This window comes from Canis lupus, chromosome 35 (assembly GCF_011100685.1).
Source record: "Canis lupus familiaris isolate Mischka breed German Shepherd chromosome 35, alternate assembly UU_Cfam_GSD_1.0, whole genome shotgun sequence".
Lineage (NCBI taxonomy): Eukaryota > Metazoa > Chordata > Mammalia > Carnivora > Canidae > Canis > Canis lupus.
Genome location: NC_049256.1, coordinates 21,729,618 through 21,752,563, shown reverse-complemented (window position 1 = coordinate 21,752,563; position 22,946 = coordinate 21,729,618). Strand labels below are relative to the sequence as shown.

At 41.0% G+C, this 22,946-nt stretch overlaps 1 protein-coding gene across 1 annotated transcript in view; it reads right to left on the bottom strand.

Moving 5' to 3' along the window:
- Positions 1-22,946, bottom strand: part of LOC102151579 — a 338,066-nt gene that overhangs the window by 137,092 nt on the left and 178,028 nt on the right. The window contains exon 5 of the mRNA XM_038583970.1: positions 5,242-5,282. Coding sequence (XP_038439898.1) covers positions 5,242-5,282 — 41 coding nt within the window. The remainder of the gene's footprint in view (positions 1-5,241; positions 5,283-22,946) is intronic.

Here is a 22,946-nt window from a genome sequence, read left to right as displayed (position 1 = left end):
CAGGGTCCTGGGATTGAGTCCCACATGGGGTTCCTTGGCTCAACAAGGAACCTGTTTCTCCCTCTCCTGCTCCTGCTCCCCCTGCTTATGTTCTCTCTCAATCTCTCTCTCTGTCAAACAAATAAACAAAACCTTAAAAAGAAAAAAAAAAAAAAAAGAATTTGGAAACTCAAAATTTAAACCTGGCCTTCAAGGTTATCATGAAGGTATATTTTTCAGAGTAGGACAAGTGCTGAACATAATGACAGTTTTTTAGTTTGATTTATAACTTCCAAATACTTACCTATACAGAATGTGGACCTGCATTCACATTCTTGTCCTGGGCACCACAAAGAAAGCAGGGCAGTGTTAGGGAAACGGGCTCAGGGCAGGCGGCCGTCGTAAGGGTCCAGAGCCAGTCACCAGGAGAACCAGACCTCAAATCCAACCCTCTACACCCTCACTGTCACTTCTCAGAGCAAACCTTCTCTCCCCTCCACTCCACTGCTTCCAAACACCTGGGTGTGGCCTCTCATGTCGTGATTCCATCACCCTGAAGAGTTGAGGCCACCGGTCTGGGAACCCAGAGGCCACCCTCCGGCATCCTGCGCTTTCTCGTCAATACCACAGGAGCCAAACGCAGGCAACTTTAAGTCCAAATGTTTGCTCTACCTGTGCATGCTTGTAGCTACCTGTAGTGTAGACAGAATTTATGCTACAGGTAAGCAAGCAGTGACACATGCCTCAGGAACCTCACAAGATGCAGCCTGAGGCTTCTGAACATACATCTTTTTATAACTCTAAACCCAGAAGTGCATTAGTGTTCTTGCAAAACAGGCTGTACGGCAGTTTAGAAAGCCTACATATAATACCTTCATAAGACCTGTACTTAGAGATCCTTTCATCCAAGAAATTCAAAGCACTTTACAAGCTCCGAGCCATTCAGCCAAACACTCCAGGGAGGTATGCAGGTGGCCAGGGTTATACTCATTGACAAAGAAACTGAGGCAGGCTGACAGCCTTAAGTACCGTTCTTTAAAACAGTCTGTGCTTTTGGAAAATAAATGGCTTTAAACATCCACAAAAACACACCACCGATATGGGGGAGGGGGGCGAGACTTGTACTATTTTTATAGAAATGAAATTGAATGTAACAGAATTAAATACTATGTCACAGAAATCTAGGCCTTGCTGTATTTCTTTCAACCAAAAGGCCAAAAATGTACGCTCTGTCCACTGCAAGTAGCATATCATTAGATTTGAGATCCCATTACCCATTACCTTTCAAAATGCAAATTTCACAATCACAAATTTTAAACAGAAATCACACACTACACGCCCCCAATCAGATTAGGCTCTTACACCTTTGGTCAAAAAGCACTTAGCAAAGGTGATTAGCATGTTCTCTCTAGGCTAGATAGGAATCAATTTCAAACCAGAGATTACCTTCATTTGCTTTTTAGTGGGAGGTAAATGGCCCCAGGGAAGTCTGTCTGAGAGTGGTGGAGGAAGAGTCCTCATAAATAAAGAAGATTAGGCATTCAGGAAGAATAAAACATATAAAGTAGCCCTTGCAGTTACCTTCATATAAGCAAAACAAACTCTGCACTGAAAACATGTATCTCAAAGTTCTATTCTTAATAATCCAGCACTTAGTGAACACTTATTGTATGCTATCCGCTCTTCTGGGTGTCTGGGTGTTTAGCAATAAACTATTTTACAGACAAGGAAGCTGGCTCAAAAAAAAAAAAAAATTGACCCACACAGCCTCAAAGAGCTCATGGTGGTGCTGGGAAAAAAAAAAAAAAAATCATTTGTTCACTCACTAAGCTCAACTGCACAGAGTCTGAAATACAAACGTTTACATCAATCTTCCAGGAAGCTTTCCATCTGATGGAGGAATGTGCACATGAAACAGGTTTCAAACAGGCACCTCAGAAACACAGGAGCAAAGCAGTGGAGGCAGAAGAGGGCTGGGGCAGGAAGGAGGGTTTGCAGAGAGAAGGTCCATTCCAACAGGCAAATTAGGGGAAGGGGGAAGGAACTTTAGACCGGTGGAAATGTCTTATGCTAATGTACCAAGACATTCGAGAAACAAACCCAAGTCACCTGGGTTGTCTGGCATGGCTCCAGAGAGCCAGGATACATGAGAAGAGTTAGTAAAATGTAATCTGGGGCTGGATAGGTATGGGTAGATAGGCATTGGATATCCAGAGCTAAGGTATACACAACTGTCAAAGTAATTAACTGCTCAGTAAGATAAGTTTCCTGGAGGAGGGCTGGGGGGAACCTCCCTTGGATTCTAGAGTGGTGGTTTTTGTCTCCTATTGTTTAAAAGGACTGACCGGTTTATTCTTCATCATTAGAGCTAGCACAGAGATAATGGCCTACAGGTACCACTGCCAGCACCTTCCTTATATTAATTATTTCAGACAAACCCAAAAAGGTAAATTTTATTACTATGACCATATTCCAGTAGAACTGAGGCACAGTGATGTTCCAGAAGAAACACCTGCTAGATGGGACTTTATGGGCTTCGTGTCCACAAAGCACACCGCAAACCAAGTGCAGAATTATTGCTAAGAATTTCCTTTCTCTCTAATTCCCTATGCTGTTTCCTCCCATCCTGTGCATCCTCACGATGCAAGTGTTGTGGACTCCCCAGGAGATGACTGATAAGCTCATGAACACTATCTTCTCGTCCATCACATAGTGCCTGCCACTTTCCTCCACTTCAGTCTCATGGAGGTCTATCTACCAATAAGAACCAGTGTCAGGGTGCCTCAGTGGCCCAGTCGTGTAAGTATCCAACTCTTGATTTCAACTCAGGTCATGATCTCAGGGTCATGAGATCAAGCCCTATGTCCAGCTTCATGTTCATCATGGAGTCAGCTTGCAATCCTCTCCCTCTTCCACTCCTGACTAGCACATTCTCTGTCTCCCTCTCTCTCTCTCTCAAAATAAAAAAATAAAATAAAAAGAAAATCAAAGGAAAGAGCCAATGTCAAAGGTGCCATGCCCAATGTACTAATTTAGCTGCTGAGACACCAACAATATCATATCCACCTATTATCCACACCACCTACTCTTATTGCTGCCAACCCCAATCCATGATGGAGTGAGTGGTGTCACTTTACATATCAATGTGGCACACAGATATTGGTCAATCAGTTCCCTTCAGTTTTTGGTTTCACCTTTTTTTTTTTTAATTTGGTCTTTTTAAAGATTTTTTTATGTATTTGAGAGATTGAGAGAGAGTGAGAGAAGGAGAGGGAAGGGGAAAGAGAGAGAGGGACAGAGCAAGCATGAGCAGAGGAGGGTCAGAGGGAGAAGCAGAGTCCCTGCTGAGCAGGGAGCCTGACGAGGGGCTTGATCCCAGCATCCTGAGATTATGATCTGGACCAAAGGCAGACACTTAACTGACTGAGCCACTCAGGTGCCCCTGGTTTCACTTTAACATCATCAAATATCCTTAGGTTTCTAGCCTGATTCTAGGAGGTGTTGAATTGTAGAATAACCCAAATGATTGTCAGCATGCCCTCCTTGAACTCCTCCTCCCTTCTAACACATTTTGAAGCTTGGTTTACATAAACAATCCTCCATTGGTTAACAAGCTCCTTTAGACAAACATGAAAGATGCATAAAGTCCACAATTCAGGTTTTGAGATTTGTAAAGTACTTAGAATAGTTCATGGCACATAGGAAGCACTCATTAACCATTGTTTGTTATCATAAGTATTTATTCTCAGATATGTATACTTAAAATAGTTATTGCTTTGATTGTATAAGGTGCCACCAGGTTACCTGTCCTTTCAATATTTCTTGTCCAATTCAACTAACTCTTCCCATTGAACCAGGTCTTTCCCACAGTTTCCTCCAACAATGACAAAAATAGACTCCTAGAAACCAAAACACCAGACCTCTAGACTTGCCAAGACAAGACTGAATTTAAGACTATGAGTAAGCATGGAGCAGGCCAAAGCCATACCACTGGTTACACCTTAAAGTCTGCTTTCACGCATGTATTTAGAAGTATCCATGGATGGGCGAGACTCCTGAACGATAATATAGACTACACCTGACCAAAGAGCCCCCTCCTGCTGACCTGACTGAGGGCTAAAAAAGAATCATGGCCACATGCCTTGCACTTCGGTTGACATGTTGACACAAACCCAGCTGCTGTCAGACTGTGTGACCTCACCCCAGGATGGGAGCCAGACACTTCACTTGAGATCTCTGCATTTATCAGATATGGAAGGTGTTTACTTGCTTTCTCTTTTGGCAAAACGAAAGAGAGCAGGGACCAGAGGAGGTGAGAAGGTAGAACCACAAACTGTCCAGACTCCATTACCCTAAATTACTTGATGAATCAATATTCCTTGTTCCTGTTTCAATAGGAGGTAAACAACTATTAAAAATATCTGATCTTGGGACAGCTGGGTGGCTCAGTCAGTTAGGTGTCTGCCTTCAGCTCAGGCCACGATCCCAGGGTCCTGGGATCAAGCCCCACATCAGGCTCCCTGCTCAGTGGGAAGCCTGCTTCTCCCTCTCCCTCTGACCCTCCTTCTGCTCCTGCTCTCCCTCACTTTAAAATAAATAAAATAGGGATCCCTGGGTGGCGCAGCGGTTTGGCACCTGCCTTTGGCCCAGGGCGCGATCCTGGAGACCCGGGATCGAATCCCACGTCGGGCTCTCGGTGCATGGAGCCTGCTTCTCCCTCTGCCTGTGTCTCTGCACCTCTCTCTCTCTGTGACTATCATAAATAAAAAAAAAAAAAAAAGATTTTAAAAAAAATAAAATAAAATAAAATAAAAATAAAATAAATAAAATATTTTTTTTAAATCTGATCTTCATTGTGCTTTTAATCTCTTTTCCCCCTATATCAGAGAATGAATATTCGTAGCCTCCTCACTAAAGGGTATCCCCCTTCAGGGCAACCTCAGGCAAAACCCATTTCCCTCTTCTTCTACCTTTATACCCTTCTTCTATCACTCCTTGGTCAGTAGACTGCAGTCCATTAACTGTGACAGAGTCCAGCATCCTGGCACATCCCTTTCTCAGCATGTCCCAGTGGGAAAGCCAAGATCACACTCATTGTAGACATTGTCCTGATTCTTGGCTGGTTGAATGATCTCAGGCCAGTTTCCTCACCTCTACCTCTGCAGCCCTATCACCACCAAAATCCTCCCAAGTTATGAGCCCACAAGGTGTTCCACCATGCACAGACACCAAGAATCACGGGAAACCAGATCCCAGTCTTACCGTATAGGTGAAAGAGCTGTGTCCGTAGGAGTGGGGGCCACCTAGGGAACAAATTAAGACAACTGAATATAGGAGGGAAAAAAAGAAAACAAAAGAAACACTTCATCTTAGCCCCTAAGTGGAATTCAAAAGTGTGAGGGCCCACAGTGCAATGCAGAAGAGCTGGCAAGGAGCCCAGTGGTACACCTGAAATCTTTCCTCTCTACCAAGGCAGACTATTTTTATATCTGATGTACTAGAAAGGGAAAATTAGGCAGATGGAGTGTGTTTTTATACATATTTTTTAAAAATTAGAATATAGCACTAACTTTACAAAAATGGCTTAGCGAGTTGTTTCACCACTGATTTTAAAGTAATTTTAGGTGTTTTTAAGACATACAGCCATTTATTAGGTGATATAAAGCATAGGCAATCAAGAAATAATATTTCAATGGAACTGAATAGCTCTCTACTCTTTCTTTTTAGGAAAGATCAAGCTAGGGCCAAAATGTTCCACTCTGTTCCCTCTTCTTCATTTAACGAATGTCCCATGTGTCAATAACACACATTTAGAAGCTCCAAACAGAGGAAGCCATATGTATGACCACATACATTGAAGAATTTAATCAGTTAATGTTCAGGATCTACCCAAACACTGACAGCACACAATCAATGGAAGAAGTTACTTTGTAAATTGGATTTTTTTTCCCCCTTGAATTTGAGATCTAGAAGCCTGCATGGCTTGACTTCCCTGGAAATTTTCCAGATCTGCACTTCAGTTTCAACTTTGTAGATTGGGCTTTGTTTCTTAAAGACAATAGTGAATGGTTTTGCTACTAGCTATTAAATCTGCTTTTAAGAGCAGTCTAGGTATTCTTTGCGAGAGGCTTCTGTTATTCTCATCACGTGTTTTTATTTTTGATTTTTCTTCTTTCTTCTCCATTTTAAATCCCCTCTCTTGGTGGCACGCCTAAGTGCTCAGGTAATATACATACAAATGCTTCAACGGACAGATGGGTAAGTACCATCTCGGGGTGCCCATACTTCTTAGTGAAAAAAGTACCCACAACAGAGTGCAGTAATTTCATCCCCTCAAGTGCTATAATGATCCCTGCAGGGGTTAGTTTGCAAATAAAATTGCAGCACAATGGATATATAAATTAAGGCTACCAATAATGCTTGACAATACAATGAACTAAGTTTTCTAATATTCCCATTTCTAATACACACATTGCACAAAACCAGAAAAATCACTTTAAAACCAGTAGCAACATAAAACTTGTTAAACTATTTTTTTTTTTTTTTTTTGCAAAGTCAGTGCTATATCCTCATGTTTTCTAAATCAATAAAATGGTTTTCAGGAATGAAATATATACTCCAGGAGGGTAAACCTCCAAAGAGAGATCCTTTTTTAAACTGGAACTTCTCAGCTTTGTAGTTTAATCTCCAGAGGCACAGGATACTTGGGCAGCACATTAATGACCAATGTTGAAGACATCTTTGCTAAAGTGCTAAATCCCAACTGGGTATCTTGTCATTAAATTTTAATACATTATTATCCCCATTTTATAGGTGAGGAAATGAAGGCAGAGAGAAGTAAAATAATTGGCCTAAGGTGACATGGCTAGTAAGTGGTAGAACCAGAATGTGAAGCTGAGAACGCCAGCTCCAGAGAATTTAGCTACCGTTCAAGATCACCCCAGTAGTAGTACTCAAGTCTCTACTTTTAAAGGGGTGGGAGGACTTTGCTTATGAGACATTCTTCCTGCCCAAAGCCCAGAAACAGCATTCCTACTAAGGTCCCCCTGAATTATGGGGATTGGTGTCTACCCACCTGTTCCACTTGCTTTTAGGAATCTAGACACGCTCTGTCTCCAGAACTGTGCATATACCATGGAATGTCAAGGCCATCAATATTATATCACATGAATCTGAAGGTCGGTTCAAAAGGGTACCAGTTATTTATGGGAATGTGTTAGTCACCTCAGGCAGAGAGGAGAAAACGAAGAGCTTGGAAATGTTCCCATTTTACCTTAATCTTTAACATAAGAACTCTACTGCCAACTACTAACACATTCCAAAGTCAAAGGTAAAATCAGTATTTTTAACATAAAAATATCACTTGTAGTAGTCACTTTTTAGGATTTAATGTCACCAACAAGTCAAAAGATCCCATCACATTAGATAGTACCTGAAAGCTCTCAAAAGTAAGCAACTCCTCCAGAGTGAGGCTATACCTTAATTTGAGGGTGATTTTTGCTCTAAAGGTGGTATCTGCCATTTGTAAAGAACATGAGAATAAACAAAGCATAGAAGCCTGTATCTGAAAAAGAAGAAGAAGAAGAAGAAGAAGAAGAAGAAGAAGCAGCAGCAGAAGCAGCAGCAGCCTGTATCTATACACTGGTGATGAAACAAACCATTTGAACATTAGCAGATGCCCTATTCTACTTCTGAATTTGCTTGTTTAAAAAAAAAATTCCTGGATAAAGCCCTCTCCAAGGCCAAATAAACCCTTTTGCCCTAAATACATATTTTTTCTTCTTTCTTTCTCTCTCTCTCTCTCTCTCTCTCTTTCTGTCACATGCACACACACACGCACACACAGTTGGGGAAAACTCTATAACCCCAACCCCCTATTTCAGCACTTCAAAACTGGAATGAAGTACATATAAATAAAAATGAAAGACTCAGAGAAACAGGCTAATTTTTGGTAAGCTCAAAAATAGATAACACTGCTAAATTTATCATTACACTACTAACATTCAATAATAAGAACTCACAAAAAAATCATCTGTGTTCTATAATTAGGCTACTGCGTTTCTCTGATGTCCCAACAACCTAAAGAATGTCAAGAAATAAAAAGTACAGGGCGAAGATATACAAAATTTAAGCACACCTACATAATTTAACCAGTGTTGATACGCTCACCTTTTTTAATGGAAATTTTAAAAGAGTAAGATGGGAAAATTCAGAGGACTCTACTGCTCAGCCTGAATGGGTATGTCCCAGAGAGTATCGAAAATTGTATTCTCCCATTTGAAATCCTCTGAGTTTTATCTTCTTGTTTTGACTAGAGGTCTCTTGATAAAGGGCCTGCAGTGTTATAAACTATCCCATTACTCACTCTCCTCAACTATCCCCAATGGAACAGGAAGGAGGTAAATCTTGGAGTCCTGCACTTCTATTCCTTAATCATACACACGAAGACCCCTCAAAGCAATAAATCTGTCTTTCACTGTAGCACCATGATTCACACCTAAAACACAGCGGAGAAGACAGGTACTTGGAAATGCCATGCCCCAAGAAAGGTATCTTAATACATTAAAAATAAGATTACTTAAGCAAACTGGTGGTGTTTCTTCTCAAACAAGACATCACACCAGCAAGTATATCATCCTAATTAAGAGTCATCAGCTGTGTTAAAGGCAAATTTTATAGAGCAAAGCTTTCCAAACAGAACATTTCAGGACTCAGTACCCTTTCTAAGCTCCATTAAAAGCAAACATCTATATCATGTTAACCCACTTGGGCATGACTTTAATTAGTGGAATTGGCCTGGTTGTTAGCATGACTTTCCTCTCATAAATTTGTCAGGGCAGAAACATGACCAATGAATGCTAAGTTTTAAGATGCTACCTAATTATATAAAACAACTCTTAGTTTTACATAGAAGTGGTTAAGAATCACAATATACTATCAATTCTCAAGAAAAATATTTGATGTTAACCCATTTTCCAAGATTATGCGCCCATTTATTGACTAGACCTTGAACAGAAAGAAGACATGTTTTCAATAGTCAGAGGATTCTTTTACTTTGAATTAAAAAAAAAAAAAGGCAACTTTCCAGGTTTATGTGAATTTTTTAAATTTGGGTGGGTTTTCCTATTCAATACACCAGTGCATCACTTTTATTTATTTGTCTTGTTGGGGAGAGGCAGTAACAGAAGTGCACAGTCAATACTTTTAAGCACATTAAAATCTCTCTAGCTGGAGAATAAGAACAATGCCTCCCTCTTGCCAAGCAAAAGCCAGCAGCCAACAGAACAAGGCCAAATGATAGAAAACACCTCCTGCAGATTTTACTAAACTTTTTTGTTGAGTTTGCACCATTATTATCAGCTGCCCTTCACAACTGCCAGCCTGTTACATCAAATTTCCTATCAGCTCAGTATCAGTATGATAACAGTACAATGGTCTCCCAGCTCCTAGATTTGAGATTGATGAGTAGATGCTAATGAGGGCTCTGTCTGCAAGATATTTTTTTATATTTGACTCCCTGACCTTAACTTTATTTCATTCAAAAATCTGGAACTAAAGCTCACATTGGGCGCTCAGAAATGCATGTAGACACTCTCTCAGCAAGAACCAGACCAAGCTGACAGACGGCTTCTTTAACTGCTTTTCAGCAAAATGGCCGCCTCAAGGATTAGCTCTGAAATGGCTGAGAACAGGAATTTTCCTAAGGACAAAGAATGACACATATTTTTCACAGGAGTAAATATATGGGATAAAAGCATTTTTTTAAATAAGAACACCATGGTACACTTGGAAGAAAAAAAAACAGTACTGAAATTGAAAATAGATTTTGTTTCTTAAAGAATGAATTCAGTGCTACCACACTTTTAAGGTTGTTTTATTTTTTATTGATTTTAAAGAGCTTTCTAATAAGATTATATGCCCTACATTGTAGGGCCAAAAGCTCTTTGACTCAATTTAAATGAATTGTGGTCAGCTCAACTTTCAACAAAGGACTCTCTTATCCACACTCCATTAACATTATATTAAAACGAAAGTATCTCCTTTGACTTTTTGGTTGTGCTGCTGGAAAACACTAATAATAATGCCTGTGTCTGAATGTATATGCAAACAGAAATACACTTTCTCCAATAAGCCTGTGTTAATAGATCTGGCATCCATAGTAAAGTACATGGACACAATATGTTACTTAACAAAAGAGTACATCTTGATGAACGTTCCAGCACAAAACATGAGTTCGTGGGGATTATTTCAAACTTACTAGTGGCATGAATTAGTTTTTGAATGACACTTTTTTTTTTTTAAATCACAGTTGTGTTATGTTTTACCTCCAGCTTTAAAGCCATGCAAATGGAAGAAAACCAATCTTAGTAAACATTCCTCTGACTATCATCAGGTTTAGGAGAATGTTATTTCGAGACCTAAAGAACAATGCAGTATAAACCACAGATGCTGGTGCCTGTCAGATATGAAATGTCCAAAGATTAACCCACAGCAAACTCTCCCAGTACTGCATTCCAGGGTCACTTAAATCCGAATGTAAGGAAGACGCCTTTTGGCTAAAAATGTAGATGTCAGGCAGCTGCACGTCAGACTTTAAAAATGATCTTTGGAAAAATCTCACAGGCTTATGCTATCCTAAAACAGCAAATACTGACTTTTCTTTCTTTCTTTCTTTTCTTTTTTTTTTTTTAATGTAATACCAGTAAACCACATTCAAGGTCAGAAAAAGTCTACTTGGCCACCTGAATAACTCTGCCTTATTTGGTATCCAAAATTAAAAGGCAGAGATTTTAAAGTAGTAGTTAAAGGCTAGATTTCGATATGAAAACTTAAAATTGGGGCAGGGCATAAGCCAAAAGAAGGACAACTCATTTAATGGCATTTAGTAGGCTTATTTGTTAAATATACACGTTTTCATATACAGTCCACAAAGTAGTACTAAATTTAACCAAGAATGGCTAATGTCAAAACCAGACATATATGGAATGGTTATGTATGTTTTCAACAGTCCCAAAATTGTTAGGCCTGCCTCAAGTAGGCTAACAGATACCTAAGTATTATTAAAATTGTAAAATATATGAAGAGGTATGCAGATCAAGGAGCATGCTAGGCAAAACATGACTAAATTGAGATCCCTGGGTGGCTCAGGGGTTTGGCACCTGCCTTCAGCCCAGGGTGCGATCCTGGGGTCCCAGGCTTGAGTCCTGCATCGGGCTCTCGGCATGGGGCCTGATTCTCCCTCTGCCTGTGTCTCTGCCTCTCTCTCTCTCTGTCTATCATGAATAAATAAAATCTTAAAAAAAAAAGAAAAGATTAAATTATATCCTTAAATCTATCTTCCCTTTAAAATGCACCCCCATCAGACACACATTCACCACCACACAGAACACAACCAGAGGATTGCTCAGAGTCTACAGCCAAAATGACAGCCCGGCAGTTTGTGGGTTTTATAAATGGTGGTTTGAGATTTAGGTTTTGTTTCTCTATATAAATAAAATATCCATGGAAATATTCTCCTGACACTAGAGCATCACAAAAAAGATTCATAGACCAAGTGGTTTACAAATTTGTCGTGATCAAAGCAGAAGACCAGCTAGTTCAGAAGTCCCCTCTACCTGCCACTTGATTATGGATAGCCAGGCATAAAGCTGGTTTTATTGATTTGCCAGGAAATGCTCCCTGCCATCAAGTTTGGCACTCAATAATGAACCATAGATACTCGATTTCAATGAGGCACTAACAATCTTCCAAGGAACAGAACCAACTTTCTAACAACATCTTAAAGGTTGAGGAAGAGGGTGAGGAGGGAAAGCACAGACTCAAAGGATGGGTATTAAGGAGGAACAGAGGAGGCAGCAGAGTTTTCTATTATCTGAGGATCACGCTAAGGTACAATTATGTTCAGACTGCAAAACAAGTATGCATCTAAGAGTTTTGCACTCCAGGTCCCAGTATGAATAGAGTTTATGAGCTGAAGGGAAACTTTGCTGAAAGTTATCATGGTTTACTGGTGGGTATTTTTGTACAAATTAAAAAAAAAAAAAAAAAAAAAAAACACTTTTTTTTTTTTTTTTAAGCCCACCACTGATGCTGTGAAAGGCTCAAGAATTATACAAGGAAGCATAACTATGTCTCTCTAGCTCTGTCCGGTTGGATAACAAGCAGCTAGCAGCTCTTGAAGCTGAAAAGTTCAAAGAGGGAACTTGTTATACCAGAGCCCTAAATCTATAAATCTTACAGCTGACATTTCCCAACCTAGGGCAAAAACAGATTAGAAGATCAGGAGGGGCATTTCTATTCTTAAGGACAGAACCAGCAGCTGCTGTCCTCATTTGGAATACTTGGCTCATGCAAACTTGTTTACGCATTTGGTGTATTCATATAATTTGCCAATTTGCTAGGCCTGACACCAATAAGGTGGCTGGACATTTGCTGTTGTCCATTTGTTGACTCACACTAACTCCAGGCCTGATGCCACATAAAGAGAACCTGGCCAGCTAGCTGAGAGAAGTCTTGATAAAAGAACAAAGTCTTGATTTCTCTTTGGGGTAGCAGGGCGGGGGGGGGGCGGGGGGGGGGGGTGGTTGTCAAGAAGTATCTTTCCTTTTTAAATTTTTCTAATAACCCTCTTGTTTATTCCGTCCTTTTATCAAAGCTAGGTTGATTCCTAGAATGTTTCAATAAATAGTCATAACCACTACTCAAAAGTCAGGCACTTTAGGTAAAAACAGCTTTAGGTATTCAGCCCCAAAAGAACACCAGCTAAACAAACATTTAATCTGAGAATGCAAACACATAGCCAGTCTTGTTCATCCTAGCACATCATTGGGCCAAGCTTCTCTTGCTAGTGAGAAGCACAACTTCAGGAAGTTGCTTTTTTTTTGTTCTTTCCTTCTCTCACCCTGAGACAGCAACAATTCATACATACATACATCAATTCGTGATCTTTCCAGAGACCAGTGTTGTTCTTTTCCAGCTGTAATATTTAATGAAAAATCTCTAAAGTGGGGTAACAGAAAACTATGCATTTAAAAAAACATTCTTACTACACTAAGGGTATTTAAATATGGCCAGAACCACACATTTGGCTCACTCAGCCAATACATATAAGATTTCAGGAGCATCAAGAAGCCCTACTACTCTAGAACTCTCTTCTAGGCAGCTTGTCAGAGTACCCAAATCCCCACCCTTTAATTAGTGTACTAGGTATCAACTCCCTTAGATAAAATACCTACTACCTCCTTAGCATCAATTTGCTTCATACAGGGATATAGAGACCAAGACCAAAAGGGCAGAAACAGTTCAACAGGTAAACCACAGTCTGAGGGGGGAATATAACAGAAGTTTTATTTAAGGAGAGAAGCTTATAACTGGTGTGGACTGTCACCAAAGGCAGTAGGAGGATCGAAGAAGAAGGAAAGAAGTCCAGGGAAGCCGACCAGAACACAGAGAATTTTCATCCCATACTGAAGTCAACAACATTGAGGCTTGGCTTCCTCCAGCAGAGAGGAGTCTCAAGATTTATTTTCTCATAATCTGCACCATCAATCAGGTAAGACCAACATGTATTTGCTGGGGAAAAAAGGGGAACAAAATCTTGCTTGCTTGTCTTGCTTGGAATTTGGCCCATCTCTCCCCATGCCCTGGGTACCCGCCAACTGTTTGCCTATAACCCACGGATACCTCCCTTCTTCCTCTTTGCTCTGTGTTCTCACTCTTTTCTCCCATCTTTTCATAAAATTCTAGGAATAAGAATTAAAATCCTCTTGGGATGCCTGGATGGCTCAGCAGTTGAGCATTTGCCTTCAACTCAGGTTGTGATCCAGGGGTCCTTGGACGGAGTCCCGCATCAGGCTCAGCCTGCTTCTCCCTCTGCCTCTCTCTCTCTGTGTCTCCCATGAATAAATAAAATCTTAAAAAACTAAAAAAAAAAAAAAAAAAAAAAAAAAAAAAAGAATTAAAATCTCCTCTCCCCAAGTAAAGACAGGAACAATCTTTTTGAAATTCCATCCACCAAAGCTGTTTACATTGAGGAAAAGTGTTGGTCTGTTTACTCAGAGTACAGAGACTTTTAAGGGAAGGAAGGAAGGAAGGAAGGAAGGAAGGAAGGAAGGAAGGAGTAAGAGAGGGAAGGAAGGAAGGGATGGATGTTCTTGGAGGTGGTATGGCTTCTTTCGTAACACCGCCCCTCCACCTCCACCCCCCCCCACACCCCACTCCCCCCCTCCCTCCCTTCCAGTCCCTTCCCTTCCCTCCCTTCCCTTCCCTTCCCGTCCCTTCCCTTCCCTTCCCTTCCCTTCCCTTCCCTTCCCTTCCCTTCCCTTCCCTTCCCTTCCCTTCCCTCCTCCCCCCCTCCCCTCCCCTCCCCTCCCCTCCCCTCCCCTCCCCCCCTCCCCCCCCTCCCCCCTCCCCTCCCCCCCCCTCCCCTCCCCTCCCCTCCCCTCCCCCCCCCCCCTCCCCTCCCCCCCCTCCCCTCCCCTCTTCTTTGATTTTGAGTCTAGGCTTCATCCCCCAGAACCAGTTGTTTCTCACAGTTGTTATTCTGGCAAAGTCACTTCCCTATTTAGGTTGCAGACCAACAGTTCAAAGCCTACCAAAACATTAAAATATTAGCTCTGTGAATGGGATGACATCCAACCAGAACTGGAAGATTAGGCTGAGGACACGGTCAACCAGAGCAGGCCTAGCTTTTACTGTGTGACCAAGCAGCATTTAACATTTTGGTAGTAAGATTACAGGAGCCTGGGCCATAGATCAGCTGACTCTGGTGCCCAATTTGAAATGAGAAGCCTAAGGAACGTCCTGAAGTTTATGCAGTTGTGTTCAGTAGTCAGGTGAGCTCTCCTAAGGAGAATGTTCAGTTATCACACAAAGCAATCTCCCTACAGCAGAGAGCCCTAGTTCCCTCCCCCTCGCCGCCACTTGAGAATGGGATGGAAGCTCTGAGGAGGCTCAGCTCTGGCACAGTTGGAGCAGCAATGCCCAACACCTTTTATACCTCAAAAGACTATCACTTCTTTAAGCATCTAATGCTGCAAAGGAAGCAAAACTGGGTGAAGTCAAGTTCCAAGGAGTGGGAGTGTGGCACAGAGCAGAAGGCCCCCCAGGGATGGGGTTCTGTGGTGCAGCCAGAGGCCCCCAGGAATGGGGGTGGAAGCAGGAGAACACAGCGGAGTTCCCCACAAATTTAAATGTGGGAGATAAGCGGGCAAGTCACAAAGCTAGCATCTGATTAGGTGAAAAACGTGCATTATGGCTGAATAGACCATAAGAAGTTAATTTTCAAGTTTTTTCTACTTGTTCCCCTCATTCTTCCTTTTTACCCCCAAATGACAGTACCTATCCACTTTGTTCACAGCTCCACATTAGCTTATTCAACATCAAGCCACTTGAGAAAAATCGGGAGATAATTTACTCCTAAAACCTTGACAAAGTTGAAAAAAAAATTTCGACATTATCGGGCTCAGGCATTATCACACTTCCTGGGAGTTATGCCCAGCCCAAAGCTCCTCTGGAATGTCATCGACCATGTTGAAGACAGCAACATTTTTACAAATTCAATAAATACACACACAAGACGCAGCATCAACTTTGGTTCTTATGTCATTTCTCAGGGAGAAAAGGAGGAAGATTTCAGCAGCCGAGGCTGGAGACCACCACTAGTGACGAGGCACAGTGGGGCTTGGGGCCCCCGCTCCCAGCTGGTAGAGCAACACAGGCTTGGCCATGAACTCGCTGCAGGGCTTCATTATGTCCTCTTTACCTGTCTAGAAGGTACCTTCTTATCATTGTCCTTCACAGCACAAGAAAAAACAAATTGTGCAGTAAAGAAAAATGCTTTTAGAGCCCAACACAATGGGAGACACACTTGAGGTTTTCCAGCCACTCAAGTTGAAAAAGGAATTGAAGATGGACCCTTCCCTTCTCCACTGAAAAACACAACAAGCATTACACTCTTGGGAATAGTACTTCCTGAGATCTAAAGGAAAAATGCCTTTGTCTTTGAGCTCTGCTTCCTTCCATTAGTGGACTTCTAGACACTTCTGACAGCTACTCCATCTCCTGTGTGCACCCTATTCTTATACTCGGCCTTGTACCAGCTGTGACTCACACAGAACGGTCAAGTCAACATGGCTTGTTTAAAAAAGAGAAAGTTATCTGCACACCCAGGTTCATAGCAGTATTTTTCACAATAACCAAAAGGTGGAGCAACCCAAACATCCATCAGCAGACAAATGGATAAACAAAATCTGGTAATACCCACCCAATGAAACTTTGTTCAGCCCTCCAAAGGATGTTTCTTTCCTTTGGAGGGCTGGTTAATATTCAAGCCACTGCACACAGAAACCTTAAGGACATTATGCTGAATGAAACAGGTCAGTCACAAAAAGCCCAACACTGTATGATTCCACTCACACGAGTTGTCTCAAGTAGTCAAAGTCTTAGGAACAGGAAGCAGAATGGTGGCTGCCAGGAGCTGGGGGCTGGGGGCTATGGGGAGTTATTATTTAATGGGTAGAGAGCTGGTTTTGCAAGATGAAGAAGTTCTGGAGATTGATTGCTCAACAGTGTGAATCAACATTCATTTGATTCTCCAAAATAGTAGCTGCTAGTGTCAATCTTGTTTTAGAGACAAAGGAATTGAGGCCCAGAGTGATGAAATAACTTGTGCAAGATCACGATTCCACATTGACGGGACTGATGGTGGTGAATGCATACGTCACCCCCTTTGTGTCTCACACATACACACCCCTTCTCTTTCAAAAGAATCTTCCTCCAGCTTCTGATACCTCCACATCACTGCTGTTCTGTGAACTTTTCTTACTTGGATTCTCTGCCAACAGGGATACATCTGACCCACCCTTTCCTTCTGGAGATTATCTCTTCCTCAGTTTTCTGGACACAGTTTTCTCCTGGTAATCCTCCTACTTGTCTGACCACTCCTTCCTTATCACATTCCTAAGAAGCAGATTTTCTTCCCCACTTTGCACCAAAACAATGGCTAATGGATGACTAAATGAATGGTGAAGCAAGATTAACTGGAGCTAATTTAACAGATCCACAGGGTTCTTTGGAGGCTTGTAATAGGTTCCAGAGTCTTCCAGATGCAGATCCTCCAGAGTTGTCACTTAGAGATAGGATTCTGTTTCACTTACTTTACACCTCAAAATGCCTAGCGCAGTATTTGGCACATAATAAAGCTTAAGATTTCATTTAATCTTAACATAGCTAAATTCTCACATTCAAAACCGCTTTCCCTAGTAGATGCTGCCAGATTTTATGGAGACAAGCTCTCAAACTACTCAATAGTCCCCCCACCTCCTTCCAGTGCCACTTAGGGGTTGCACAGACGGCCCATTTAACAGCTACAGCAGGAGGAAAGCATCTTGGTTGTACTTCCCAGGTGGTTCACAGAGCCTTGCCATGCCTCCTGGTCTAGGGCGATCCAGGCTATTTTGTACGTGCTTCTGCCCAATACTGCCCCCTCCCTCACCTTCACATCTCAACTGCCATTCCTGCCCTCAGAGGGTCTCACCTGATATGAAAGCACTGAATGAGATTAGAACAGTCAAATAATTTTCCCCCATTTTCTAATTTAATTAATTGAGTTAAATATTTGAAACCCTAAGGAGAAAACCCAAGGAAGTTCAAAAGGTATGTGCATGCTCAAGTCAGCTACATTTTGGTGAAGAATAAATTAGGTTAGCAATAGATTAAGTCCATCTTAATATATCTCAATGACTAGAAAGTTCTGGTCTTTGTTACCTTCCCTTAAAGTCTCTGCTTTGCCCACTGGCTTCTGTAAATGTTCTCCATTTCACCCTTTTTTGGATAGTACATTCTGAAATCTACTTCAGATCTCTGACCTCACAGATGTTCTCCTATCAGTTTTGTGCTCAGCATAATGGAATGTTAATAGGCTCTTATAATTTACTCCACAAAAATCAACAGTATAGCACTTGCTGGGTAAAATAAGGTCCTCTGGTGGGTACAGCTATCCACACAGCTTTGGATGTGAAAAGTGACTGCTTCAAGGAACAAAAATCCATCATAGGAAATTTAGAGCTTTCTTAAACTGACTTTTTTACTTGCTATAGATATTAAGACTAATGTCTCACCTCATTCCGTACACCCCAAAAAACAGTAAGGGAAGAGATCCTTAAGTAGCCTAAAGCATGAACAACACCCAAATTATGGCAAAACAATAAGATAAAAATTCATCAGTGAATGATCGTCAGAGTTGTGAATTTTGGCTAGTCCAAGAGAAGGCCTAACGTTTCTCTTAAGTCTAAGAAACAAAAAAACCTAACACATAACAATAAACAACCAGTTGATCCATTTTGGACATTCAAAATGAAAATGATGGAATTCAAAAATCAATTTTTATAGAAAATTTTCAATAAATAAAAGGTCATTTTTTTTATAACAGAGGGGTGATAGTACATGAGGTAAGTCCAAGCAATCATCAATTTTTAAGACTGAGTAGACTTTTTCCCCAAAGACGACACTGCTTTTAAAGATTAAGAAACCCCTTTCCTGACTTCTCAGAGTTAGAGCAAACATTTTCTTTTTTACCAGAGTTATCTTGAATTATATGTGTATTCAAAGTTTAGGCTCTTTTTTTTTTTTTTTTTTGCTGTTTTTTTTTATAGAACACTTATATAAAATCATCATTTCCAAGCCAGAAGGCTTTTATCTCAAGGAGACAATTGTCTCTGAAGCTCAAGTATCTCAAAGGGACTAACTCCACCCAGAGAAAACTGAAGCACAGGGCAGGTTGTGTGGGATGATTGGGGAGCCGGCCTAGAGTAGCCCTGGGGAAAGGAGTACTCTATCACAGTCTGACTTTAGAATGGCTCCCAGGATAATAATCAAACAAGCAACCAACTTTTAGCCAGTTTTATTATTGTTATTAAATTCTCTATCAACGAGGAAACCTCTCACTGCCTGTATTTGGAACTGAGAACACCCATTGGCATACCACTCTTGAAGAACACATTATATAGAATATAATTTTCACCACCACCTCCACGAAGCCTTCCCAGCTACTATCCACCCCCCAGCTCCTCTATTGGAGGACTTGTTAAAAATCGCATATTCTGTTTATTTTTCTCTTTGTTAGATGAGGAGATCTTAAGGTCATGGACTCTGAAATTACATTCCCACTATATGACCAAATGCTTTGCAGAGTGCCTCAAATACAACAGGTTCTCAATACAGCCAACAGTTTAAGGAAAATCCACTGACCATCTGTTACTGACCAGACCCGGCCCCAGGCCCTGAGGTTACAGCAGTGAATAGAATCTGTGAAAATGCCAGCCTTCATCGGGCTTACATTCAAGTCATCTTTGAATGGAAGAACAGTAGAGAACATTTCTTCTTGATGGCTTAGAAATTTACTCAATGAAATGACAAGTAAAACATACATCTAGCCTACTTTTACATAATTCCTTCAAATTGTAGAAGTTCAAGCCTGAATGCCAATATAATTTAGAGGCCTGGAATTATCACCTGACCCATTAATTTCCCTTAATCAATCTCAAAGGCATGAGACAAGGCCCTTACATTTCTATCATATTACTACTAAGTCCACAAACTCTAACATGTCCCTTGGATGCAGACCACAATTATCCTCAAAAACTGAAAACCATGTTGGGAAGGTATGTTTCAGGGGGATCAAACCTGTGCAACCATCCAATACTAACAACTAAAACATATAGAACATAATCTTCCAACTCCTTTCACATTACACATTGTCTCTTTTGAACCCTCAAAGAGCACATGGAGTGGATAGTTCAGAGTTTCTATCTCCTCTACGGACACATAAGTGGAGGTTCAAAGAGTTTACGGCACTTGCCTAATTTCACACAGCTGGTAAGTTGCAAAGTCAGACTTAAAACCAGAACTACAGACTCCAACATCAATAGTTATACTCTAACAACATTACAGCATCCAGGGGCATGTGGGTGGCTCAGTCGGTTCAGTGTCCGACTCTTGATCTCAGCTCAGGTCTTGATCTCAGGGTCGCGAGTTCAAGCCCTGCCCTGGGCTCCACACTGGGCATGGAGACTACTTTAAAAAAAAAAGAAAAAGAAAAAAAAGTACAGCTGAAAATGGCACTGGAAATATACAGAACACCCAAACTCAAGATGATTCTCTTGCCAACATTGCCTCCTTGCTTATATACACATACTCCCACAATCTAGAGACCCAAAGGCAAATCCACCAGTTACTAGTGATGAAGGGAACTCCTTCTGCAGTAGTCAGATAGTAAACCTTCCTGACAATTTAGTTATAAGTAGTTTATGTAATTGCCTCACTCATTTCTGGATCACTGACAATGGTCTTTCCATATTACTAACTATAAGGTCAAACATAGTAAGCCCCATCTGTAATCTCCTGAAGGATCAGGACACATACATTCCCCATTCATCTATAGCCCTCAGTATATCTCCTGACAAGCAGCAAGAGTGATCACAAATATTGAATGAATGAATGACATTACTACACTAGCAACTGTGAAAATGAGTTTAAGAGCTTCGGTTCATTTTTCTACTGCTTCATTCCAGTCTCCTATTAATTAATTTTGAGCCACTTAAAGGCAGAGATGCTCTCTGTCTTCCAGTATAAATCATGTACAGAACCCCAGATGGTGTCATGCTCATGTGGCATGTGTGTTGCATCAATATTTGCTCATTGATTTGTTGCTCAAATACCACTACTGAGTCATGTTTGTCTGGCAAATCATGCGATTTTAATAATTAGCGTCTGAGGTGGGAAAGTGTCTTTTTATTAAAAAAGTAGGGGTGAACATGAAGTATTGAGAGTGATACTAGTCTACTCAGAAGGACGCTGGATGCAAATAGATCCCAGCCAAAAACAGAAAGAAAGAAAACTTCAAGTAGATAAAATCTGAATGTAACACCACTTTTATTGTTTTTTTACATACACACACACCAAGGAAGCATGCCAAGTAATACAAGTACCCTCAACACCTCTGGGAGTTTGAAGAATCACTTTCTGTGTACTTGCAACGCAGAAACAACAACTATTGCTCCAGGAAAGGAAAGAAGCTCATTCTCAAATCTATAATCACAAATTTTAAAAATTGTTCTGCCCAAAAGTACACACACTAAACATATTAGGTCAAGCAAGATGTTTTAATAAACAGCATCTGATTCACTGAAGACTAAGTAGCCTTCTGATGGGAATTGGGATTGGAGTGGGTGAGAACAGTACAGATCATCCAATAAAAGAACGCCTTTATGTAGTTATCCCTGAGATCTTCAGGAAATGCATTAATTAGCCATGCTTCCATGTAATAAACATAATTTTTCTTTGATGGTAAAGAATTTTCAAATAGTTCAAGTCATGCTTTTGAGTCAGAATTTTAAGTGTAATGAACTGTGATGATGTTGTTCTAGAACACAGAGCCAAATGTAAACAGACCACAGGATATGCCTGGGAAGAGACACGAAAGAAAGAAAAAAAAGAAAAAGAAAAGAAAGAAAAGAAAAGAAAAGAAAAGAAAAGAAAAGAAAAGAAAAGAAAAGAAAAGAAAAGAAAAAGAAAAGAAAGAAAAAAAAAAGAAAGAAAAAACGAAAGGACTAAGAAGGTGCAGTTCACCTTACTTAAGGAAGGGAGGAAGGAAGGAATTCCCTCCCCCCCCTCCCTCTCCCTCCTTCTCTCTTCTCCTCCTTCCTGCCTTCCTCCTTCCTTAATTCAAGGAAAGGGAAGGAAGGAAGGAAGGAAGGAAGGATGGATGGATCCCTGGGTGGCACAGCAGTTGGCGCCTGCCTTTGGCCCAGAGCGCAATCCTGGAGACCCGGGATCGAATCCCACATCGGGCTCCCGGTGCATGGAGCCTGCTTCTCCCTCTGCCTATGTCTCTGCCTCTCTCTCTCTCTCTCTCTCTCTCTCTATCATAAAATAAAAATTAAAAAAAAATTAAGAAAGAAAGAAATCCTTGATCAATTTGGCTATCCTATATTTCTCCTAAGAGATGCTCAAAGGGAGCACATGTTGATTAAAGAGTTGGGATTTGTGCATTCTGGTTATCTGAGGCTCAATTTTAGCTTCATTGAGAAAAATAATTCGCTATTATGAGCTCAAGCAGATTGCCGCCAAAGGCAACGATGTTGTTAATGCTTAATTGAAAACTCTTCTGAATTATTAATAGCATAATTTCTGCCTTCGGATAAATATTTATTTCAATTGAAGCTTGTCCAATGTAAAATTATACTGCCATGACAAACTAGCAGCACACCCTTAAAAGGTACAAGGTTTACATTATTTCACACAGTAGACACAGCACTGAAAACTAGGGTATATATAAACTGTTTTTTATAAATCTCATCACTGCAAAATGTTCTAGGCTAATCCGTCTACCTAAAGAATCCCTGATAACGCTCAGACCATAGTTATCAGCTACCATCTAAATTATATTTCATTTGCACTTCTAAATCTTTTTCTGTTTCTTTCTCCAAAGGAAAAGCACTTCATAGGCTATCTTTTCCAGGAACATCTTTCACAATGCACAATTGAAAAGCACACCACTGGTAAGCAGTCCCTACCCAAATGGAGCGTACTTTCCAATCATCCAAAACCAACTAAATGCATATAATGTCAAAGGGATACGTGGACAATGGCGCTACAGCAAAGCAAGCACACGAGAGGAATTAGGGAGGCCACAAAGATGGCAGGAGTGAGTGGTCAGACCACAGAGTCTTACAGGCCACGTGTAGTGGATACTGTTGTCTACCACCCAGAAATCCCTCCAAGACCAAGACACTGACTCCTCCAGGCACTAGGAAGGCTGCTTGTCAATGGCTTCCAGTGAAGTTACTTCTCCATGAGCTGGGAAACAAAGGAAATTGCTTCACTGGAGTTTCAACCCCCTTCTTGGGGTACATCCAGTGGCCTGGAGGTTAAGGGTAGTAGACAGAGGTCTGGAAGGTCATCCCAGC